This window comes from Saccopteryx bilineata, chromosome 7 (genome assembly GCF_036850765.1).
Source record: "Saccopteryx bilineata isolate mSacBil1 chromosome 7, mSacBil1_pri_phased_curated, whole genome shotgun sequence".
Taxonomy (NCBI): domain Eukaryota; kingdom Metazoa; phylum Chordata; class Mammalia; order Chiroptera; family Emballonuridae; genus Saccopteryx; species Saccopteryx bilineata.
Genome location: NC_089496.1, coordinates 55,760,308 through 55,778,112, shown reverse-complemented (window position 1 = coordinate 55,778,112; position 17,805 = coordinate 55,760,308). Strand labels below are relative to the sequence as shown.

Below are 17,805 nucleotides of genomic sequence, written 5' to 3'. Positions count from 1 at the left end.
GGCCACAGCCACTGTGTCCTCGGGGAGTGGTGATGGTTCTTGTACTCGGCCTGTGTCAGAGTCCCTGGCTCATACAGCCGGCTAGGTGACCCCTTCTGATTCTTGTGTCCTGATGGGGCCAAGAGCCGCATGTCTCACCTGTGCCCAGGTGACAGTGGTACAGCCAGTGCAGGTCCCCACGCGGGGGAGCTCCTCACACACCTGCCCGGCCACCTGCCCAGCGCGCTCCCCTCCCCTGGCCGGGCAGCCGTCCACAGCATCCTCCAGCCCCCTACACCATCCTCCAGCCCCCTGCACCATCCTCCAGCCCCCTGCACCATCCTCCAGCCCCCGCACTCCTCCGTCTGTTCTCACTCCACCCCGTCACTCAAGCTTCGAGCTCCGAGGACAGCCCGTCTCTAACCGATGGCCCCGGGGGGAGGGCATCAGCCCCGCTTACGGCTCCCACGGGGCAGGCCGCTGCTCACCGGGGGCACCTTCCACCGTCCACCTCAACGCTCTTCCCGCGTCTCCCAGATCCTGAGAAGTTGTCAAAGAATGTCCTCAACGAAGGACGTGTCCTTAAACGACACGTTATTTTCTGGGGACCGCACAGTGGAAATCGTTCCAGAGATAACAGAGGGCAGTGGATTCGAATGGTTTTGGAAAGACGGGATGAGGAAGGGATGGACGGACACAGGACACGTTCCAAACGGTTGTGAAATACGCTCCAAACAAGAAGAAAAGCAAGAATATTGTGTTGCGGGAGGGGGTGGGTGCAGAGGGGCCTGGGGAAGGACAGGTGCGCGGGCAGGTGGGTCAGTGGCGTCCCGACTCACGGCAGGAGCCTCCCAGCACGAACCCCGTGGGCAGGTGGGTCAGTGGCGTCCCGACTCGCGGCAGGAGCCTCCCAGCACGAACCCCGTGGGCAGGTGGGTCAGTGGCGTCCCGACTCGCGGCAGGAGCCTCCCAGCACGGACCCCGTGGGCAGGTGGGTCAGTGGCGTCCCGACTCGCGGCAGGAGCCTCCCAGCACGGACCCCGTGGGCAGGTGGGTCAGTGGCGTCCCGACTCGCGGCAGGAGCCTCCCAGCACGAACCCCGTGGGCAGGTGGGTCAGTGGCGTCCCGACTCGCGGCAGGAGCCTCCCAGCACGGACCCCACGAGGCCACAGGGAGACTCAGAGTCACAGGTGTCAGGAAGACGGTCGCGGAGTTAACGAGGGACGCCTGGGAAAGTGACCCGGGGGACAAGCAGCCCTTCCCAGTGCACAGTGAGAGTGTGAGTCTCGGGGGTGTCCCCTCCGGTTTCTGCACCCCCTCGCCACCTCTGCCCACAGCCTGGGCCCCATCGGCTTTGCCGGCCACGGAGATCCCTTCTGCCTTGTCCATTGTGCGTGTCCACTGCCCGATGCCGGGGACCGAGTGGCTAGCACACACAGTGAAGGTGGCTTCTTCTTCACACCATTACCTGGGTCTGGACTCTTCATGCATAAAACGTATTCTTAAATAGCACTGAAAACAGACTATAATTGAGCTTCGTTCCAAAAAAGCTTTAGAGATGGCAAAAGGTAACGTTGTATCAAAAGTGAGTAAAATAAAGCTAAGCCACTGAAAACGATGCTTGCAAACTGTGCTCTTCAGAAATGCGTGCGTAGCCTGACCAGACGGTGGCACAGTGGATAGAGTGTCCGACTGGGATGCAGAGGACCCAGGTTCGAGACCCCAAGGTGGCCAGCTTGAGCGCGGGCTCATCTGGTTTGAGCAAAGCTCACCAGCTTGGACCCGAGGTTGCTGGCTTGAGCAAGGGGTTGCTTGGTCTGTTGAAGACCTGCGGTCAAGGCACATATGAGAGAGCAATCAATGAACAACTAAGGTGTTGCAATGTGCAACGGAAAACTAATGATTGGTGTTTCTCATCTCTCCGTTCCTGTCTGTCTGTCCCTGACTATCCCTTTCTCTGACTCTCTCTGTCTCTGTAAATAAATAAAAATATTAAAAAAAAAGAAATGTGTGTGCGTGCACAAACACACATACACACACACACACAGCAAAACCACTACCTACACGCCACTCAGAATGGTCAGCATACACGTAACAACGGGGACCGCCTGGGGTCCTCCTCGCCACGGTCCAGCCTCCCTTAGAAAACGCGCGTCCGCCGGGCCCCGTGGTGAGCGCGGCGTCAGAGCCGGTCATTTCCCGAAACGTGGACAGAATCGTCTCTGGCCTTGCCCAGAGTCAGCCGCCCGCGCAGCCGGTGAATTCCACGTTCCACACACAAACCGCCCGTCTGACTCACAGTGACGGTGGCCTGAAGTAACTTGGCTTTCGTAGCCAGAAACAGACAGCACTCACCTCAGCAAGATTGGCCGGCCGGTCTCCGAAATAACCTCTTGGGCCAAGGTGGGGCGTCAGCCTCCGTTTCTACCATCTGTCCTGGGACTCGGTGCCACACCGCCCCCGCCCTAGGGAAGCCAGCACCCACCACGTCCTCTATCCTCTATCGATGGCTGGCCCCACCCCTCATCTGTCCCACGTGGGGCAGAGAGCACACAACAGCTGGAGATTCTTCTGGGTTTCAAAATAAAGGAACGACGCCTCATCCCCACAACGAGTTTACACCTGGTGACTTTTCCTTCTCGTCGTCGTCATGTTTATTTATTTATTTTTTTCTTAAAGAAGCTTTTCGGATCAATGGAGCATCTCTTAAACGTGTGAAGGAAACCAGAGACTTCACCCGGTAAGGGTGACAACACTGTCACCGGAGGGGCGCGATTTTTCTCCCCGAGTCTTTGCAACAACATCGACCGTCACGGTGCTGAGGCAGCCGTGACCTCGAGCCGAGCTGTCCCTACGGGCTGTGACTTTCTCCTCCGTCTCTTAAGGAGCCGGGGAAAGTCCGAGGACAGCGCTTGGACCGCACGCATGACGGGCGCCGTCCAGGCAGCTGCCGGGAGGAGCCGGCGGGTATCGGCATCCGACCCTCTGTCCGTCTGCGGCAGACGCCCCTGATCCCGGGCACGGCCTCTCCCCGCCACGCTGGGAAATTTAGAACAGATGCGACCATGTGGGGTGTCAGGACCTGGTCTGACGGCTCTGACGCAGTGACCTTTTCATTTCCCTTCCCTGCTCTTTCTCTCTCTCTCTCTGTCTCTGTCGTGTGCACACAGCACAGCGCATCCTGGGTTCTCAGCGCCAAGTGCGAACCTGCCCCGAAGAGCAGCCACACCGAGGCTGGGCCCAGCGCCTACGAACCTTCCCTCGGCCCCGAGGTCAGAAACCGAAGCCCAGGCTCTCGGAGACACAAGGGCGATTGGCATCAGCGTGTCCCAACCCTTATCTGAACCCGGGGCCCAGGAGATAAGGAAAAAGGTTATCTGCCGCTTGGTCACGCTGGCCGAGGCGTCTGGCCAGTCCTGTGCGGTCTCCCCGGCACGCTTGACCTCCTTACGACCGACCAGCCTTGGAAACGACCAATCTTTATAAACGAGGAGGCTTCACTTTTACAAACACCTGCAGCCTCTTCCTTCCGGGGCCGGTGGGCCCAGCGTGGGATCGAGTTATAGGTGACCTGAGCCCGTGAGCAATGATTACGAAAAATGAGAGTAATCTCACGAGGCCTAGTTGAGGGTCACCCTACATGCTCCCCAAGCGTCTCAGGCATTCTCCAGAAGGGGCCGTGTTCCTTCAGGCTCCTGGGCAGGGGGGGAGCTGCCCGCGGGGGGGGGGGCGGCGTCCTGCTGTCACCGGTGTCACCGCCTGGCTCACCGCCTGGGCTGAGGACAGGCGGTGCCCCTCCCCTCGGCCCTCGGCCTGATTGCTCCGCATAAAGAAGACTCAGTCTCGTCTGTGGGTACAGGGGTTTCCTCCGCCCGTCGGCGAAACTCTGCAAACACAGTTCACCGACAGGTCTCGTACACCAACCATCGAACTTGGTGAAACGCCGCGTTCTCCCCACATCTTCCCTCGTCATCCGCCCGATTAAGCGGGCCTGTCCTCTCAGCCACACCCCGAGCGGGAGCGTTTGGGGCGGGGTACGTGCTGGCCTGTGCTCTCGGGCCCCCCCCCCCTGCCCTCTCCCAAATACCCCGGGATCGGGTGGAGCTCAAGGAAAACATGTCTGTCTCCAGGTAGAAGACACCTGCGCACAACCGGACATGTGTCTCCCACGATGCCTCCCGGTTAGCACGCCGGACGCTGGACGGCACGGAGTCCTGGGGCTCTGGGTTCACAGGAGGGCAGGGAGCCGCCCCCCGCAGCCCTGGTATGGCTGAGGTGGCTGAGAGGTACGACCAGTGAGCGTGCGTCTGCAGGCACACGCGTGGGCACACTCACAAGTGTGTGAAGGACGGAGGTGCCAGCCGAGAGGGGCAGGAACCAGGGCGGAGGGGAAGGCGTGGGACCCTCTGACTCGGCCTGCGGAGAGCAGGTGGAGCCCCTGTCTGGTGGAGAGGGATGTGTCACGGCGTCCGGGCCCGGCCCCGCCTTCCCGGGGACGCTGGGGACACTCACAGCTGCAGACACGCCCGGCATGGCAGGCCCACGATGCAATTCAGAGTCAGGGCCAGGACAGGGCACATGCCAGGGCAGCCCACAGACAGACGGCATGGGCCACGGGCAGCGGCAGCCTGGAGTGGGGGCTGGTGGTCCGTGCTGCCTGCCCCCCCACCCCCATGGGCACAGCTCAGGTTTTGAAGCCCGGGTCACCCCCTCAGCAAACTTGGGGTGAACAGACACCTGTGGTTACAGGCTGAGTGGTGCCCCCTCAGGTTCACACGTTGACTCCTCAGCACCGACAGCTTCAGAACCTGATTGTATTTGGATGTCTTTAAAGACGTGATTACGTTAAGATGAGGGTGGCAGGGTGGGCATCACCCCCATGACTGGTGTCCCTACGTGAAGAGGAAGACACGTGGGGGAGGGGAGAACATGGAGGAGAGAACACGTGAGGACGTGGTGAGAAGGCGGCCGTCCGTCTCCACGCCCGGGGAGAGGCCCCCGAGGGACCCCCCTGCCAGCACCTTGCTCTCGGACTTGCAGCCTGCAGGTCCGTGGGGCACAAGGCCAGCTGCCGAGGTCCGGGCCGCGGGACAGCCGAGGTCCAGGCTGTGTGACGGCCCCACGGCTGAGGCGCCTGCGTGCTGAACTGCGGGAAGGAAACACTAACGCTGTCACCGGCACACGACAGGTCTACCCTGCCTCTTCAGGGTAAACCCACCATCACACCAACAGGAGTGGACGAGAGTCGGCCCTCCGAGGACAGGCCGCCCGGCACTTTTCTGGTCTTGCTGTCCCCTCTCTGTAAAGACAGGGGCTGGCCCCCTGAGCGCAGTCCCAGAGCCACTGTGTGTCACCAGCTGTGGCTTTGTGTCCCTTCTCCCGGCCGGCATCACTGGGATGGTCAGGGCTCCCCCTGGTGGATGAGACGAGAGAGGAAAGCCTCTCCTATCTGGGCAGCTCCCCCCCCACCTTATGCTGCTTGCTAACAGGGGTGGGGGGTGGCTAGTGGGAGGTGGGCGGGGCTGCCCGGCGCCTGGTCACGCCTCCTCCACGTGGGGCGGGGGGGGCACGACAGAATTTCAAGGCAAACCTTTCTTGACATTGGCAATGTCCCTTGTCAATGGGTCTGTGGCCAGTGACAACATCTGCCGTCCGTTTTCACCTTTTGGTTTGGACTCTGTGCCACTCAGGAAGTCTGTCCCATTCTCATGGCCACATGTCACTTCTATAAACACAACCGGATGTGTCTCCTCCATCCTTGAGCTTGTCACGTGACAAGGAAGAGCGGCTGGTCTACACTGGCTAGCGTGTTCTGACTCACAGTCACATCTGGGGCTTTCTCTGCACTTCCTCCTGAAAACCAGCTAGCAGACTCGTCACCCGGGAAACAGCGTGGCCGGTCTCCGGGATCTCCAAAGCTCTGCTCTCTTTGGGCTTTTTCTTTATTCTTTTCTTTCTTTTCTTTTCTTCTCTACTGCAGGATATGGATAGATCAGCCTCTGACTTATACAACTTCAATCATATTCATCTATATATACACACACACACACACACATATATACCATACTAAAGTATAATTTTCTTAAGAAGAAGGAAAAGGGGGGTTATTTGTAGCATTTACAGTCAGGACAAACAGAGAAGAAAGTAATAAGCTTAATCTCGCAATTTCCAGGGGAGAAAGCATTGGATGGAGGGTGACTGATTCTCTGTGGCTGTGACAGACGGAGCCTGGGCACGCAGACCACTGGGCACGCAGACCACTGGGCACTCAGACCACTGGGCACGCAGACCCCTGGGCACTCAGACCACTGGGCACGCAGACCACTGGGCATGCAGACCGCTGGGCACGCAGACCACTGGCTGGGCCGAGCCCCCCGCTGCTCCGACGGGGACCGTCACCCTCATCGAAGCTCTGAGGTTTGCTCGTTGTCATTTCACTGTGGTGTCAAACGGGGCAAACTCTCCTGAGTTTCCCTCCTGTTCCATGTCTGTTGAGTACGAGTGTGAAGTATTTCATGCAGACACATGCTCACACATGCTCAAACACATGCTCACACGTGCACACAATGCTCACGTACAAGCTCATTCATGCTCTCACACATGCATGTTCACACACGCTCACACATGTTCACACACACGTGCCCCCACACACTCATACACACATGTTCACACACAGGCACACACATGTTCACATATAATCTCACCCGTGCTCTCACACATGCATGTTCACACATACCCACACATGTTCACATTCATTCACACACATGCTCACGCACAAGTGTGCACATGTGTCCACACACATGCACACACACGTCATACACACGTTCACACACTGCAACACACACAGGCATGCAGGTACGCACACCCACGTGTGCACACACACACACTGTTCAGAGCAGAGAAGAAGGAAGGGCTCTGGGAGGGACTGACTCCCAGACAACTGAAGGTGTGCTGCTTCGAGGTGCCTGCAATCCCCGTGTGAAGGGCCCTCACCTCCCCGCCTGCCATTTGGAAGATGCAATCCTACCCCCTTTCTTAGGAAAGTTTATTTGTTATGAAAAACGTCACTCTGCAAATGAACATGTGGAATTTTTTTTTTCCTTGCAAGAGAGTGACAGAGAGAAGAGAGAGACCAAGACAGACAGGAGGGGAGAGGGATGAGGAGCATCAACTCGTAGTTGCAACAGTTCAGTTGTTCGTTGATTGCTTTATCATACGTGCCTTGACTGGGGGTGGGGGGTGGAGCCAGTGACCCCTTGCTCAAGCCAGCAACCTTAGGCTTCAAGCCAGTGACCTCTGGGTTCAAGCCAACGACCCCATGCTCAAGCCGGATGAGCCTGGACTCCAACCAGCGACCTCAGGGGTTTTGAACCTGGGTCCTCATCATCCCAGGTTGACGCTGTATCCACTGCACCACCACCGGGTCAGGCTGCAAATGGACGTGTTTTAAATCAGATTACACAAGTTACGAGAGCTGTCACCAAGCAGTGTCCTATTATGGACCCAAACCAGACGTGAACTCTGGAAATTCGCGGTTGATAAAGCATCACACACACAGAAGTAATTTGTGGGTGCTGATCACGGGGGCTACGAGGACCCTGGTGAGTACACTGTACTGAGACTTTCCCAAACGGTTTCATCAGTAGAACTAGGAGCCTTGACTGACAACTACATCATCTCAGAATCTGCGTATGAAAAGGTAAAATACACCTGTGCCGAGAGAGAGAGAGAGAGAGAGAGAGAGAGAGAGAGAGAGAGAGATGGGAACCTCTCCCAGAGCCGGGAGCACAGGTCCGAGACGCCAGCCCGTTCCGTGGGGAAGCTGTTCAGAATGTAAGCCAAGTGCAGTTGAAAAGCAATTCCGAGTTAAGGGTCCTGTGACCTCAGCCCTTGCTGTGAGCTGTGAGCTGCTCACAGGGGGACCCAGACGAGTCCTTAATTTGGCTCGACTTGGGTCTCACTGTTCAATAAAATGTAACCCCCCTCCAATCTGTGTTCTTTTACTACACCCCTTGATGGTACGTGTAACGTCACGGGGGAAAGAAACGGATGGTTCTCGTGCTGGCCGAGAAGGAGAACCCATGACCCACCACAGGGAGAGAGAGGCTCTGAGGCCGGGGCCAGAAGCGAAACATCTCTGAGGTGCGAGGGCTTTGAGAAACAGCAACAACAAAACAAATGTCACACCGAGTGGTCCTGTCCGACTCTCCCAGGGTGCCCACGCCGGATGATGGCACGGCGCCCTGGCACACCTGGGGGTCTCCGCAACTTGTTCATCCCATGGCCCTGAATTTCACACCGCCGTGCCCCCGGGCCGTCTCAGGGAAGGGAGACCCCTGCGCTACGACTATCCCAAACCCACGTCTTCGGCTAATTTCACGGTCCAGCAGGCCAGGGTGCACAGCGAGCCCCTCCTGTGAACTGGTTCTGCTCCAGGGGGACTGCTGCCCGCACCCCGCCTGCCTCCTCTCTGTCCTCTGTTTCTCCACAGACTTTGATGCATCTTCCGGGATGACGTGTCCCGCCTCCTTCACCAGGCGTGCGGGGGGCCGGGGGGGGGCACCCTAACTCCCCGCGGCGCCCCTCCCCACCGGTTCGCCTTCAGACTGCGTCCTGCGTTCTCTCTCCCGCCTAATTGCTACTTGCTTACACACATGCTGATTGCCGTAATTACACACAATCTCCCACAATCGCTCAGGTCCGGGTCGTCAACGCAGGTGCTTCTCGGCACGGAGGTAAACATTACCTTTTCTCGTTTAGACGTTCCCCCGCTTAATGATTTGAGGGCGAACGACTGCTATTTACCAGACAAAAGTTCTTTATTTCAATGCAAAATGAAAAAAAAAAAAAAAGGCACTTTTCAACTCGTCCTATTTCCTGGTAATTTCTGTAATTTTCTGGGATTCTTCTTTTTTTGTTTGTTTTGTTTCGTTTTGTTTTCACCAACACGTGGCACTTGATGGGTTATCTATAGCTCTAGCTCTGCGTTTCCATCAAGTTCTAGCTGATAATCCTTTCAGGGGTCCCCAAACTTTTTACACAGGGGGCCAGTTCACTGTCCCTCAGACCATTGGAGGGCTCCCACATACAGTGCTCCTCTCACTGACCACCAATGAGAGAGTTGCCCCTTCTGGAAGTGCGGCGGGAGCTGGATAAACGGCCTTAAGGGGCCAAATTGCGGCCCGCGGGCCATAGTTTGGGGACGCCTGCAAGTACTAATATCAGTTATTGGCTGCAATCATTCCTACGTTAGCCATCACTAACATTTTCACGGTGATCAATCCGACAACAGTCATACACGTAAAAAAACACTGACTAATTCTTTTTCTTACTTTGAGTGATACAATTAAAAAAAAAAATCTTCCGGAGAGAAAACACGAGGAGCTTCTCCGGTTCCAATGCTTCTTCGCACGGTGACGGTGACGGTGACGGAGGGTGACCTCAGCAGGCGCGTCCTGTATCGGTAAACCCTGAACCTGCACGTGGTTCTTGTCACCTGCCTGCTTGCTTGTCTCGGGATGGTCGAGGTGAGGGGTTCTCGGCAACTGGGTGGGCTTTCTCAGGATGGGGGAGGGGGTCTCGCACTCTGGGAAGAGCAGGCCACACCACTCTGGGCATGTGGCTGTCACAGCCCGGGACGTCACTGTCCCTCACACAAAGCTCCAGACTAGCCTTTGTCAAACGGAGCCGGTGTGACTTCCATCTGTGCCGGGGGGGAGCTCAGGTTAAGTGGAATCCAAGGGTGAGGTCGCATGCTATTCTCTCGACCCGCCCTGACACTGGCCCAAGGCCTGGCACCCGTGGGTCCTGGACGTTCGGTGGGTAAGGAGGTGAGGACTGAATGCAGAGGGCACAGAGGAAGGGAGACACCCCTGCCTCTCCTCTCTTGGTAAACTATCGAGAGGGTGGCGAACACAGTCGTCGGAAACCCTAAGACACAGGTAGGAAAACGCTGGGTCCCGCGTGTCCCTGAAGCACAGATTCACATCGTGACTCCCGCGTCCCCTATGGACACGTATAGCTCGTGCGTTTGGGAAGTTCTACCAGGCAGGCAGAATGCTTCCATCTAAACTGCCCGCGCCGGTCAGTTCAGGAACGCGATCCAGTTTCCGAGGAAGACAGGGGAGAAACTCTACAATTGAATGTCAAACAAGACACAGATGCGTTCACAATGAATTCAAACGAAGCCACGTTCTTCGCGGAAATGGAGCCATGTCCCGAGAAAAGGGGCGCTCCGGCCAGGTCTTATCACCCGGGAGGATTTACACGTAAAGGTCTTTGCCGCCCACAAGGGCGCAGGGACCCCGGTCAGAGAAATCTCTGCTGTGGGGGCGCTTCGACGTCCATTCTAAGAGGAAGTGCCCCGCGGTGTGCCCGTGAGCCCCGTCGCACAGAGGGACAGGGGTTGGGGTCAGGACTGCAGAGCACAGGAGGTCAGAGGCACGGAGCTCCGCGGAGGGCCGTCGTCAAAAGCGCCTGGCGTGACTAGGGAATGACGCACAACAGTAAACTGCGGAGGAACAAAGGGCAGAGCGTGAACACGCGCCCGCGAGACCCGCGTGGCCCTCCCTCTCCCTGCGTCCTCCAGACCCTGGGGACTGAACAGCCGAGTCCGCCTGCTTTTTTGTTTTTTGTCTTAGTATTTTTCTGAAGTGAGAAGCAGGGAGGCAGAGAGACAGACTCCCGCATGTGCCCGACCGGGATCCACCCGGCACGCCCACCAGGGGGCGATGCTCTGCCCATCTGGGGCATCGCTCTGTTGCGACCAGAGCCATTCTAGCGCCTGAGGCAGAGGCCATGGAGCCATCCTCAGTGCCCAGGCCAACTCGCTCTAATCGAGCCATGGCTGTGGGAAGAGAGAGATAGAAAGAAAGGAGAGAGGGAAGGGTGGAGAAGCAGATGGGCGCCTCTCCTGTGTGCCCTGATCGGGAATCAAACCCAGGACTTCCACACACCAGGAAAACGCTCTACTGCTGAGCCAGCTGGCTAGGGCCACACTTGCTCTTGTCCCTGCCACGTCCTTTCAGCCTCTGTCCAGGGTAGTTGTGAAAAAGGGTCTAGTTGAGCCAACAGATACAATTCTATCTCACTCCCCCTCTCACTCCCCCCCCTGCCCCCCGCCCTGGGAAGAACCGTGTCATGAACGTCACCATACTCGCTGTCTCTTTTAGGTCCTCAGATAAAATGATCTGGAGTGGATAAGAAATCTTAAAAAGCCTTGGTGGCAGAGACAGAGACTCTGCTGATCTGTACTGACCAATTCCCGTGGTGTAAATACTCCCTCCTCCTGAACGAGGGTGTGAGGAAGAGGTGTGCAGCAGCGGACCACAACGCAGGGTTTTCACGGTGATGTGCCGTTGAGCCACATTGCTCCGATGTGCGTAAATGGCCTCAAGACACAGAACCAGTGAAAAGTAGCAAAAAAAAAAAAAAAATCAAGAAGGGAGGAGTGTTCAGGATTTGTGACCTTTGCTCCTAATATGACCTATGTAATTCTAAGCTTACATAATAATGGACTTTTTATCATAAGGGCTGTGTTTAGCCACCGGCTTGCAACGTTCTCAAAATTTCAGTCACCTGTCCCAGTGCAGGGCAGCCCCAGCTCCACTGAGCAGTCACTAAAGTCTTCAATCTCTCAAGGCAGGGGCAGAGCAGCTACAAAGTAATGAGAGAGAGGAGAGAGGTTCCCGAGTCTCTTTTTCCAACGTGATCAAGGAGCTCGGTCGCCACCCCCACTGCTTCACATCCCGAGTCCACACGGGTGAATCGCACGGTTTTCAGGGGGTGACACTAGCAGGCTACAAATCTCAGTTCCTTCTTTTTTTTTTCCTCTCGAGTGGAGTTCTGAGTAGGAGCAGACTCCACTCCCATAGCGGCCCGTTTCCTTCCATTTCATCTGTTTTAGGAGCAGGGGCCCCTCGGTCACCGTCCGGCTTCCTGTTTGCCGGTGGCGGTGCCCTTGTCCAGGGGGACGGAAGGCAGCAGACAAGCCCAGGACGAGGGCAGGAAGGAGCGCGTCCCCGGGGCTCAGACGGACCCCCGGGCACCTGCAGGGCTCACTGTCACAGCCTCGGGCTGAACGGTGTGGCTCCGAGACAGGCTGAGTGTTTCATTTCGATTTCGATTTCAGAGTATGACGCTAGGGGGACTTTATAAGGAGATTGATTCCAACTGAAGAGGCATCAATCAGCCCCGTAAATAAATCCCTGTCCGGTTTTCTGCAGCTTTTACAGTCTCTGCTCAGGTGAGCTCACGGCTGTTCACGGAGCGGGGCCTTCCCTGGGCACCCGGTTGGTCTCTCTGCGAGGAGACCGCTGAGCTGTGCCCACGGCACTCCTGACCCCCCCCCCACCCCCGGTCCTCCTGCCCAGTCACTCCGCCTGGTACGTGAATGACTGTCATTATCGTCATCGTTACTAATGTCACATGGAGCTAACTCAAGTGACTATCTTCTGATTGAAAATGGGTCATCCACTTCTCTCCTTTTTTTTTCCCTTATCTTAGAAGGTCCTGAAATTTATTATTATTTTTCTCCTGACTGAGATGCCTGTTTATAATTTGAAAGCCAAACATCCCAACGGTGGTTGTTGTTGCTGCTGCTGCTGCTTAAACCCACGTGTCATTCAGAGCAGGAGACAAGGACCTGTTTCCCCTTTAAAAATCATCCGCCAGTCGCCCTGGAAATATGTTATCTTTCCTGAAGGCTGATTTGCTCAGAGCTGGTGGTGGGGGTGAGGGGTCCTACGAGAACAAGACAGCCGGGTGACGGTTCCATTGAAACATGGAAAAGCACATTGAGGAGCTGTCATCTGAGCTCCGCGGGCCTCGGCTTTTCAATCCCCAGGGTCCCCTCTTTGGGATAAGTAATTGATGACGGGTTGGTTAGTCGCAACCGAGCACAACCAGGGATGCACATCCGGAAATCAAATAACTCAGTGCAATTAGTGGGACGGGCACCATGCTTGTGACTTCACAGCGGAGGCCCACACGCTGAAACCAAACGCCAGCAGAAAGCAAGCTAGTTAGAAAGTTAGGAGAGAGAGGGAGAGAGAGAGAGGGGGGAAAAAAACATCCGTGCCCCATGCCGTCTGTTTAGACACACACCCGAAGCGTCTGTGTAGGGGGCCACACACGTCACGGTTAATCTGGAATCCTACTCGTGAGAAACAGAAGAGATCACAGAACCCGGAGCAGGGAGCTGCCATCCCGCCGTTCCTACCGCCGTGCTCAGACGCGGCACCCGAGACCCATGCACCACGGCCGCTGCGCCACCGCTCGGAGAGGTGACCCGGCGCGGTCCCTCTTCCCCCACACATGCGATAAGTATTCACCATCTCACCCTCCGGCGGCTGACCTGGCCGTGGCTGCCGGGAGGAGGGGCGCTGACCTCACAAATCAGGCAGGCGGGGCCCCCACCCTGCACACACAGGCGACGGCACACGCGGCCTCCCACCCGCCCCAGGCGACGGCGCACGCGGCCTCCCGCCTGCCCCACGGCCTCCCGCCCGCCCCAGGCGACGGCGCACGCGGCCTCCCGCCCGCCCCAGGTGACGACACACGCAGCCTCCCACTCTGCACACGCAGGTGACGGCACACGCGGCCTCCCGCCCGCCCCAGGCGACGGCGTGCGCGGCCTCCCGCCCGCCCCAGGCGACGGCGTGCGCGGCCTCCCGCCCGCCCCAGACGACGGCACGCGCGGCCTCCCGCCCGCCCCCACACCGACTTGGAACGTTTTTGCATCTTGTCTACTTTGCGAGAGATACAATGATGCTGCCTCTAACCCAGAAGTCCTTGTAAATGACACACAAGGTTCCAGGAAGTTACAGGTCAGACGCGCAACTCTGCCCAGCCTGTTCTCTTACCCTTTTAGCGGCCGAGAGTATTAGGAAACCCAGACCCTCAGTCTCCGGGTATGGAGGGGGCCCTGTTTAATGTCAGGAGCGTGCACGCCCCCCGCACCCTAGAGCCCCGTAGAGAAAGTGTGCGTCTCAAGTCTGACGTGGGCCTTTGTGAGCAGCTCCCCCCGAATCCTGTTCGCCAGTCTCCCCGGCAGACTCCGCACTCTGACGGTGGCCCCCAAACCCAGGGAGGCCCAGGAGGAAGATGGCGCCTGCGAGTTTGCATGAGGTCGGTGTGGGGAAGGGTATGGGGCTGGATCTCCACCCCAGGGAGACCCCCTGGAGCGCCCTCGGCTTGACCAGTTCCCTCAGCCGTCCCTCCCTCCCGCCCGGGTTCCCCAGGACAGAGCCTCTGTGGTCAGAAGGAGCAGCTGTAGCCGTGACCCGCAAAAGCTCCCGGCCGAGGTGCGTGGCCAGACCCCGCTGTCCTCAGACACGCAAGGCCGCGAGCTGCCCACGCTTGGGCTGCCGTCTCTGGGACAAATACGTCTGATCCTGGACGGAAGCACGCCCAACGTCAAGATGATCAGACAGATTTTAAGGCTGGAAAGAAGTTCTTTGTAAAGAAAGATGAAATAAATGGACCGGGGCGGGGGGAGGGGTTCTCTTCTTTGCCCAGAGGCTGAAGTCCTCCTCGTCCAAGAGGACGGGAAAGGCTGAACTGGTCCAGCAGCAGAAGAGAAGGGACTCGCTCGCCTGCGTGTGGGCGCCGGCCCCTCGCTGGGCTGGACGCAGAGGGACACGGCGCTGTTCAGAAAATGCGTGCGGCCTAGGACGCGCCTGCTCCATGACGAGGACCCCCTCTCCCAGAGGGCCGCTGAGACATGGGGGCGCCATCCGGTATAGGGAAACAGGTGAGCGTATACAACACCCCCCACCTAGAGGCGGGGATGCTTCGTGCGGCCCTTCTGTCGTCTAAGAGAAACCCCCGGGGGCCGTGAGAGCCTGAGCTCACTCACTCGGGGGTGGGGGGGGTGGGGGGGACACAGGACAGAAGCCACAGGGGCTGCATTCTGGCTGTGGCCACACACAGCCCAGCCGTTTCTCCCTCCAGTGCCTCCGTCTCCCTTTCTGCAGAAGGACAGGACCTGAGCTTGTTCAATGGCCACGTGGTCCCAGGTTGAGAGCTCTGGACCCCAGCCCCCCGTTTTGTGGCCACTGCTGGCCCGAGTGGCTGGGCAGGACTGGCCGGCTGCAGCCATCGAGGCCACTCCTAATCCGAGGGACGTGAAGCTTCCCGCTGACTGTCTCCGCCCGCGCAGGACAATTTAGGCGGAAGTCTCACCGCGATCTGCCCGAGGAACGGGTCAAACCGTCCTCCTGCGGGGACTCTGCGTGGCATTCACTGGCGCCGGGAGCACTGCGTTGAGCGTGTGGAAGAGGAAGCGCAGAGGACAGACCCGGACGTCCCGAGGCCAGAGCGGAGAGTCTGGGAACCCAGCAGCCCCGACAGGGGGACGCGAGGGGGGAGGGCGCGCGCACGAACCAGAGACAGGAGGCACCTACGTGTGGGTCTCGGGTCGGAGGCCTCCGGAGCAGCGCCTTCCCCCGGGAAGCCGTGAGGCACCGCCGCGTCTGTGTCCGGAGGAGGGTAGGGCGGGGGCGGGGGCAGCACTAACTGGGGGGGCCCCCGAGCGGTGCCCCTGGGAGGCTTTTGCGGCACCTGCCGTCCAACACCTACATGGGATCAATGAGGGTAACTTCAGAAGGAGAAGGCCGGAGGCTCCCTGCCCTCCAACGGGGGGGCACACGGTTATCGCCCCTTACCACACCCAGCCTCACGACGCCACACCCAGCTTCAGGGCACTCCACCCAGCCTCAGGGCGCCCCACCCAGCCTCAGGGCGCTCCACCCAGCCTCAGGGCGCCCCGCCCAGCCTCACGGCACCCCATCCTGCCTCAGGGCACCCCACCCAGCCTCACAACGCCCCCCCCCCAGCTTCAGGGCGCTCCACCCAGCCTCAGGGCGCCCCATCCTGCCTGGCACCCATCCAGCCTCAAGGCGCCCCATCCTGCCTCAAGGCGCCCCATCCTGCCTCATCTGACACCAAATCCAATCACATTCGACACCAAACCCAGCCACACGCAACGCCCAATCCAACCGCATTCAGCACCAAATCCAGCCACCCTGCACCAGGTCTCACTCCACCCAGCACCAAATTTAACCTTAGCTGGCATGACATTCAACCATACTGGGCACCCGAATGCAGCCACACCTGGCACACAGATCCGCCTCACCCCACTTTGCACCTTTTGCACACATAGAGCCCTGTCCTCCGGCCCCCCACGGAGTGTCCGCTCAGCTGCCATTGGCTCCTGGTGGGCACAGCCACACGGCGCCCCATCCAGCCTCACCTGGCACCAAATCCAATCACATTCGACACCAAACCCAACCACACGCAACGCCCAATCCAACCGCGTTCAGCACCAAATTCAAAGTGCGAATAAGGCCCAAGCAGTCAGGGCCGGTGCCGTCTGGCCCTGGGGGTAGGCGGGGATGAGGAGGCAGCCCCCACGAGCAAGCGAGGCTTGGAGGCAGAACAGTCTGTCTACTGGAAGCTTACTTTTGTTTACTGTGAAATTTGGGTCAAGAACCCAAATCTAGCCAATACACTAAATAGAAACAGATGTTCGACATTTTTAGGAATCCCCACCACCACCACCACCCTGTGGGCAGGAGCTACTTTTATTCTTTTTATCTTTTAACCTAAAGCCTAAACTTTGTAAGTTCTTGTGGCACTATTACCGGACTTTGAACTCACGGGGATTTGTGACGGGGACGGAAGTCCACCTTGAAATGTCCGCCGCGACCTTCTCTAACCTCCCCTGACCTCAAATGATACTCAGAGCTACTTCCAGAAGGAAGAAGTTTCTGGAATCCTCAATCCTCGCAGATAAAAATCTATGGAGCAGAGAGAGATAGAGATAGAGAGAGAGAGAGAGAGAGAGAGAGAGGAAGGGAGGGAGGGAGGATCGGAGGGAAGTGCTACCCCCACACGTCCTCTCTGTAACAAATTCCTCAGCGCGGGAACTTTCCTGAGGGTTTTCCGTGTTAAAGCACCCACCTCCCTTCATGGCCCACACCCGGGCCAGCTCTGCGAACACACTGAACACGGGGCCCGGGCCCTTCACGTCTGCGTCGGGAAGCCCCGTCTGGTGTTGACATCATGCACTGTGCGGCCCAGGGACCATCACAACTCCCCTGTGTCCACGTAAAGTGGACGCTGCTCAGAATTTCTACCAGGAGCTCTAACTCTGAGAGTGGTGGGGGGGGGGGGGGCGGGTCAGGGGAGGCAGCTTGAACAGGGGGACGGGGTCTCATCACGGAAAAGAAACAAACTCGGGTCATTATAACCCTCGGTCGTACAAACGTTCACGCACGCCCTCGTGCCTCCTGACCATCCAGAGTACAACCGTCCAAAAATTTTCATTTTAAAAATTGTGATAGGCAACATTTAAAAAAAAAAGGCCAACGTGGGTTCTTGTTTCCATCAACTGGTTATCAAACAAACACGATTTTAAGTTCATTAAACTGGTACTGGAACTAATTTCATTTTTTGGAAAAAAAAAACCAACCAACCAAAAAAAACTTACTCCCGGGGGTCAGCAAGCAAGAAAAAGACTCACTACTCAGTTGATAAGCCACGGGATGTGTTTTCTTTAGATCTGACCGTGTTTCCCCTTGGGAAGGAGGACGCTCCGGGGTGAGCCACAGCCGACTGGCCCCCCCAGGGGGGCCGGTTCCCAGGCCGTGAGCGGCTCAGGCAGGAACAGAGCGGTATTGACGGGAGTGGGGAAAACGCTGACCCACAGCCAAGTGGCTGCTACTCCAGCTCCGCCCGCCAACAATGACCGCTTGTCCCGAGCGCCGTTCCCCGCGGGGGCCGCGGCCACGAGGCGAAAGGCAACATGTGAGGGCAGCAAGTGGA

At 58.0% G+C, this 17,805-nt stretch overlaps 1 protein-coding gene across 7 annotated transcripts in view; it reads right to left on the bottom strand.

Annotated features, from left to right (window-relative positions):
• The window catches only part of COBL (cordon-bleu WH2 repeat protein), a 166,795-nt gene that overhangs the window by 32,296 nt on the left and 116,694 nt on the right, over positions 1–17,805 (bottom strand). For 5 of the 7 annotated variants that reach the window (XM_066240472.1, XM_066240474.1, XM_066240473.1 and 2 more), the window contains one exon: positions 15,384–15,554. The exons of the other annotated variants lie outside the window; for them this stretch is intronic. In XM_066240472.1, coding sequence (XP_066096569.1) covers positions 15,384–15,554 — 171 coding nt within the window. The remainder of the gene's footprint in view (positions 1–15,383; positions 15,555–17,805) is intronic. 7 annotated transcript variants of the gene reach the window in all.